This window comes from Aphanomyces astaci (assembly GCF_000520075.1).
Source record: "Aphanomyces astaci strain APO3 unplaced genomic scaffold supercont1.69, whole genome shotgun sequence".
Taxonomy (NCBI): domain Eukaryota; phylum Oomycota; class Saprolegniomycetes; order Saprolegniales; family Verrucalvaceae; genus Aphanomyces; species Aphanomyces astaci.
The window spans coordinates 293,903-301,364 of record NW_009798332.1 but is presented as its reverse complement, the minus strand read 5'-3'; the positions used below and the strand labels follow the sequence as shown (position 1 = coordinate 301,364).

The following is a 7,462-nucleotide window of genomic DNA, read 5'->3' as shown; positions in this document are numbered from 1 at the left end:
GTTGATGACAGCAAATCTACAAACACCCGTAGATGAGGCATTTCTCCTCCAATCGAGTCGAATGCGAGCGCAAACGATTCGTCTCGTTGCCTAGATGTCGCTAGCACACATCAGCGTTGCATTTGCATTGCTGGAGAAGGAGTTACATAAAAAACAAGACCACGACCAAGTGAGGTGGCCTGTGTCCTGGCCATTTGCATTCCGAGCGTGAACGTTTTCCCATTTTCGCGCGCAGAACGCACCCTGCTACCCGTTCTAAGTGCACGTGATGTACACGGCGCACTCCACAACAACTAACTCCTGCAACAAGTTATGATGCTCGTCTGATCGAGCAGGTGGAGTGCCTGATCGGCCGGAACATTGTGGTTGGACTTGCACAAACCTTGATGATGATGCAAACGTTGCCGCCGTCGAGGAAGCGCTAGTTGACGGCCATTGATTCCAGCAGACGCTTCCCCCTGGGCCGTATCGTTTGCATCATCAGTACTCGTTGGGTGAATGCCCGGACCTCGATTGCTGATGGTGGGCATGGTGTGGCCCTGGAGGAAGTGCTGGCTGCCGGCCAGGAACTCCAGCAGGTGCTTCATCCAGGACCGCACCAAGCGCACCATCGGTACTCATGGTGCATGTCCTTCCTTGAAAGGTGTCGACTGCTTCAATGTCGACTCGTTCTGGCACTTGGCACTGCAGCAGGTCATGACCGATCTCGTCGTAAACACTTGTTTTTGATAAAAATACACATTTCTGTGAAATCGGGTATACAAATAGTAAGATAAAAATTTGCCCAAACACAATAGTCTCCACCTTTACGGAACAGAGGAAGTAGTAGTAACGTTTTTTGTACTACGTATTCGTTGAATCGACCACTCAATTCCAGTGTCAGTACTACGTTGTACTATTAGTAGTACTAATACTAGGGAGCGCTACTGCATACTAGTTCTGTAGTAGTATGTACTTCAAGTACTATGTAGTACTACTAATACTAGTAAGTACTGCTAGTAGTACTGTATTACACTCCTGGAAATACTACTGCTAGGTACAGTAGACTATTAATAGTACTAGTACGTACCCCACTTCAATTCGTACATCCGCATACAGTACATGATACTACTCCGTTCCTAGTAACGTGACCGACCAGTGATGGGCCGAATGTTCAGTGATGTGCCGATTTATTTCATCCAATTAAATCGTTCGAGCTGTATTATTGGACAAAACAGAACCTCTCATGCCAATAATCTTGTAAAAGTTTATGGTGGGAAAAATTATTGTATTTAAAAGGTTTTCGAGTTTGAATTGACAACAAAATGCCGCCTCGAACGCCGTACACCGATGACACCATGAGAGCAGCCGTTCAGGCAGTCCTATCCCAAGCCCATTCAGTACCTTCTGCTGCGAGTGCATACGACATTCCGCAACGGACACTTCGGAAACATGTGGTTAGTGCTAAAGCCTGCATCACAACCAATGCGGTGGTGGCTATGGGACTGGCGCCTTTTCTGCCACGGCAGTTCGAAGAGAATTTGGCCACATGGATCCTCGCAATGGAACAAGACGGTCATCCGATCGGCTCTCGCGAAATTATCCAGCATGCAACCCAGATGCTCGAGCTCGTACATGATACACCTCAGCATGCGAAGTTGTCGACCGGCTGGTACAAGAGATTTCTTGATCGTCACCCTCACCTCAAGGTCACGAAGGCCCAAGTCCTCAGCAAGCCTCGCAATGCGGTTGACAGCGCTACGGTCATTCACTTCTTTCATGACCTCGCTCACTCAGCGTCGCTTATCAACATGGACCCATCCCGAATTTTCAACATGGACGAGACCAGCTTTTCTCCTTCGAAGACGTCAAAGAAGGTTGTTGCCCACGAGTCAACGAGATCTGTACATGCCGAGGAAACACCTGCCTCCGCACATGTAACAATTGTTGCATGTGTTGCCGCAGATGGAACAAAGATGCCACCGCTTTGTGTTCTCCCTGGTGACAGAGTGACTACCGAAGCTTGTGCCAGTCTCACAATCCCTGGCGCTGCTCTAACAACATCTGAAAAAGGATGGACAAACTCCTACATCTGTCGCAAGTGGCTTGCCATGCTCAGCGCACATGTTCCACCGTCCACAGTGCGTCCGATTTTGCTGATCATGGATGGCTGCTCGTCGCACTACTCCGAACACATCTACGCGGAAGCCAATGCCTTGAACATTTTGCTGCAATTTCTGCCGGCGAATGCGACACACCTGTTCCAACCATTCGACGTGACAGTGTTTCGGCCTTTTAAGCACAATTCGAAATTCTGTCGCCGATTCCATCTGGCCGATGTGTCAACGAACATCAACAAGCAACGCGCCATCGCTATTGCCTGCGACGTTTGGGCTAATTCGACCAATGAAGCCGCCATCATCAATGGGTTTGTGTGCACGGGATTGTGTCCGATATCGTTGGACAAGATGATGTATCGTTTGTCTCTTTTCAAGCCATCTGCTACCCATGAAGTTGATGCGAATGAGTCTTGGCTGCAAAGGCGTGAGCTTGTCCGTGGCGAAGTTCTGCTCTTGCCTGCACTGAAGAAGCGCAAGACTCCCGCGAGAAAGAAATTGACAGTAAGTGGCATGTTCATTACGGCTGACTACCACGAATTGCTTCAAGCTCAAGTTGCCGCGAAGCCTAAGCGCAAGAAGAAGAACCCGCAAGAGCATGTGGTCTTGCCGATCGCAAACAATGATGACGATTGAGTAGTAAAGTATGTTGTTTAGGTGGTAAATGATATTTTGATTTTCGATTTTTGCTTATGTCATTGCGTTCGGTAACGATTTTTGCTTATGTCATTGCGTTCGGTAACGATTTTTGCTTATGTCATTGCGTTCGGTAACGATTTTTGCTTATGTCATTGCGTTCGGTAACGTTGGTGCTATTTATTATTAATGTGAACACAAGACGAGAATACAATATTTATTATTACTTGGGGGATATCACAAGTTTCCAAAAGCACCGTGCCCACCTCGAAGAATAATCTTCACTGGCTAACCATTGCCCTGCCCCCTTACCGACTTCCGTTGTAGAGAAGGATTACAGCCTGGGGTACTAAGCGGACGCAGGCGCACTTGGTGGTGACGAACATTACGCTGCAGGCACCCGCAATGGGCACTAGGGAAGGAAAATTGTAAAATGAGGAACTAAATTTGCTTGCCTCTCTATGAAATGGTGGTGGTGCGCCCATACTATGCAGGGAAAATACATGGCCTGGAACTTGCCTTTATTTTGGTGTGAGTTTGACCCAGCTGCTGAAGATTGCCATGTGGTACAGTTGACTGTGAGTGTGCTAAGCCAAACCGACCAATTTGGTGGTGGTTAATTGAGTTTGGATTATCGTTATTAAGACATACCAATTTGGTAGTGGTGTGCCCATACTTTGCAGGGAAAATACTTGCTTGGCCTGGAACTTGCCTTTATTTTGGTGTGAGTTTGACCCAGCTGCTGAAGATTGCCACGTGGTACGGTAGAGTGTCCGAATATAAGAGAGAAAGTGCAGTACAGTTCCGCAATACCTTATTCCTGTTCAAATATAATATTCCTTTATCATTTTATAAATTCCAGTCTGCTCGTCTGTTTTTTACACAACCCTATTCCATACTTAATTCAAGTATAAAATTCGGCCCATCACTGGTCGTCAATGTAAATTTTGCAACTTTCGAAATTATTTACGTCATCACGAACTGTCTAAATCCATTGTGTTTAGGTGTATGTGACAGATCTTGACGTGCTCTTTCAGATTACGTCCAACACATCGCCTTAGGATAAATACTTGACGAGGAATTCACGAAAGAAAAAAGAAAAAAATCGGCCCATCACTGGTCGATCACGTTATTACATACTGTACACACTACTACACCTTTTTTCGGTTAATTTCAGGACCTCACCATACTTTTTCGCGAAATGAACAAGCAATTCGCGGCGGTTCCACTTCGTTCGTTGTATATTCGTTATATTTCGCAACCAAGTAGGTTGCAGTATATTTCAAGCGATGTTCCATATATTTCACTGTGTATGCGCTCAATTCAGCGAGTGCTCAATATATTTCGGGGTGCAATCGATATATTTCAATAAAAAATGTAAATCAATCTGACTTTTTCGACGTAAAATGCAATTGTTGGGCGATCAGGCGGGAACTTCCATGTCTTTCATGTTCTCCGCGGCCTTGGAAGTATTCGAGCAGCAGCGAGCAACGGTGCAGACGATTCAAGTCTACATATGTAAATGTATAAGTTACATTTTCATCGACGATCCATACCTGCAATGACTTCTTCGGCGATGTGCTCAAGGTAAGCCATACGAAACTCGTTACGAGTTTATCCGTCAGGACAAGGTCCCATAAACGCAGTAAGGCGCTCGCGCAGCAACGTCTTGCTGTGGCTCTTCATTGCGGCCCAAAGATTCTCGATGGGGTCGACGGCGTGGCTATGAACGCGTCAACTAGGTCGTAGGGTATGTATTGGAACGTACTGGTGTGGAAAGCGTTGCGGGGGGGGGCTTCTTCCATCGTCCGTAGTTTTGAAGAATGAGCGAAAGCCCGCGAGATCTTCGGTTGAAGTGATTCCTTTCTATTTTCGCTCGAAATATATGGATTGCACCTCGAAATATATTGAGCCACTCGCTGAATTGAGCGCATACACAGTGAAATATAAGGAACATCGCTTGAAATATACTACAACCTACTTGATTGCAGGCGAAATATAACGAATATACAACGAACGAAGTGGAACCGCCGCGAATGCTTGTTCATTTCGCGAAAAAGTATGGTGAGGTCCTGAAATTAACCGAAAAAAGGTGTAGTATACAGTTAAATATTGTGCTCCTAGTACTCGTACTAACTAACTCCTTTGAACCCCCCTAGGTTAACGTTAACTGTAGATCATTGTATTCCGTTCAGCAATCGTACAGTGCATAGTGTCACCTACATGTACTAGTACGTACTTGTAGTATCTTCTATGTACTGATGTACGTTGTAATGTACGTACTGGAATATGTATGTACTGTACTTTCTGTACAAATAAGATAATACAGTCAAATTAGACTTCTATTGTGTTTATGTTGCTTGTACTATGCTTACTAAACTATAGTCATAAATAATGCATTGAATATCTTGAGAAAGCTTATTATGACGCACTTTGACGGTTACTTTTTTTACTTGATTAAACTATGCTATGTGCACAGACAACAAAAAAACTTGATCGCCCAAAAACTCACCCCTACGCAGAGGAAACTGCGAACAGATTGTATACCGCTTACGCTTTGGGCGCAGTCTCCCTGTGAATCGTCCAATTACTCTGTGATCCTTAGTGTGCACTACTTTGTAGTACTAGTATCGCCAAATCCTTCTATCGATTTTGTATGGCAGAGTATCCTGTTTTAGATGTTACTAGTATTGCACTTGATTAACGTATAGTACTACTTACGTAGCGTATACTTACGTGCACATATACTATTGTATACCACTTACGCTTTGGGCGCAGTCTCCTCGTGTGTTCATCGTTTACGTTCCATGGATTTGTAGCTACAACAGTGATATGTAGCTGCAAGATCGTAGCTACATTGATGTGTAGCTACAACATCCTAGTTACCACATTAAGTAGTACTGCATGGTCTTAGGTACCACCATTTGCTGTAGCTCCAAGGTCGTAGCTACATCTACAAGGTCATACAACAGTGACCTGTAGCTGTATGATCGTACTGCGTAGTAATGTATACAATGTAATGTACTGTACGTATACTATGTACTGTATGTTGAACTGTACATAAGGCATACAATGTACTGTACGCATTACTATGTATGTACTGTACCTGTACTCAGGAAAAGTACAGTCGTACTATAAGGACTAATCAGTCAAATTAGAGATTGTTGATTACATTCCAGAATTACAGTAACTACTAAACGATGGTCATAAATAGTGCATAGAATATCTTGAGATAGCTTAATATGACGCACTTTCACAGTTACGTTGAACTTGATTAAAGTATATATTGATTGTTTTGACGCATTCGACGGTTACCTTGACTTGATTGAAGTATGTGTGCACAGCCAAAAACATCGAAATCATCGCCGTGATCGCCCGAAATCTTCACCCTAACGCAGAGGAGACTGCGAACGCAGTATGTACTGACTGTTAATACTAGTCATTTTGAATGTTACTTCACTTGATTAATGTAAATAATCTACTGAACATATACTTGTACTATGAATTGTACCACTACTGTAGTACATGACCTATACTTCACATAATTAACATGTACTACCAGTAGTACTATTAATAGTCCTAGTACTTCGAAGTACAATGTACTGTGTATTCAACTATACACATATCTTGGAGGATTATTATGACGTATTTCGAATGCTAATTCACTTGATTAACATATACAATGTATTATGTACGGCTACGTATTAGTACTGTAGTACGTGTACCTGTTCTTCACTTGATTAACATAAACTAAGTAGTACTTCGAGTACAATGTACTGTACCAATAATATGTACTATATATTCAACTTCATATGTTTTGGAGGAATATTATGACGTGTTTTTATGTTACCAATGCTTCACTTGATTACTATACTCCTAGTAGTACTTAGTAACACATACTAGTATTGTAGTACATGTACTATGTACTGTACTACTACTCTAGTATGCGTACTGTTTACTGCTCCACACTGCAATCCATACATCCATTTACTACCAAGCTTACAGTTAGTACAATACATGATAGAGTATGTGTTACAAGTATTAATAGTATCTTGTACTGTACTAGTATACAGTTACTGTGCTGTACACTGTACTATTAATAGAAATCATTAACTGTACTCTATGCGGTATCAAACCTTGTCCTTCTAGTACTCCTTCTAGTACTCCTTCTAGTACTAGACAAAGTACAGGCATCATGCTCTCATTACTCCATTCTGTACATCCGCGTACGTACTTCACTTGATTACTAGAACTAGTAGCGTATACAATCTACTGTACGTGTAGAGTACTATGTCCTGTAGCACATGTACACATGTACCTTTACTCAGGAAGAGTACAGTTTTACAATACAGAATATCAGTCAAATTAGACTATTGTTAATTACATCCCCCCACACTTACATTTGTACTGTGATTATTGTATACCGCTTACGCTTTGGGCGCAGTCTCCCTGTGATTCGTAGTGCGCACTACTTTTGTAGTATCATCAAATCCCACTATTGATTTTGTATGGAAGAGTAGTCCTGTTTTGAATATTACTTCAATTGATTAAAGTATTCTACCTCCGATTGGAAATGAAGGTAGTACAATGAACAGTACTGAACGTATACTATGTAACCTTAGGGCCTGTTCCAAGTAGGTATTTTTATCAAATGAAAAAGTGGTTCCAAGTACAGTTTCGTACATTTTTACCTCTTTTTCTGCGAGTTTTCACGCAATTCACTATACCAA

The 7,462-nt window shown here is 42.7% G+C and overlaps 1 protein-coding gene across 1 annotated transcript; it reads right to left on the bottom strand.

Moving 5' to 3' along the window:
- Positions 1 to 255: 255 nt before the first annotated feature.
- On the bottom strand, positions 256 to 611 carry H257_15407 (hypothetical protein; the record flags this gene model as incomplete). The annotated part of the gene is made up of 2 exons (XM_009843517.1): positions 256 to 323; positions 383 to 611. 2 exons carry the CDS (start codon positions 609 to 611, stop codon positions 256 to 258), a joined length of 297 nt encoding a protein of 98 aa, XP_009841819.1.
- Positions 612 to 7,462: the final 6,851 nt, after the last annotated feature.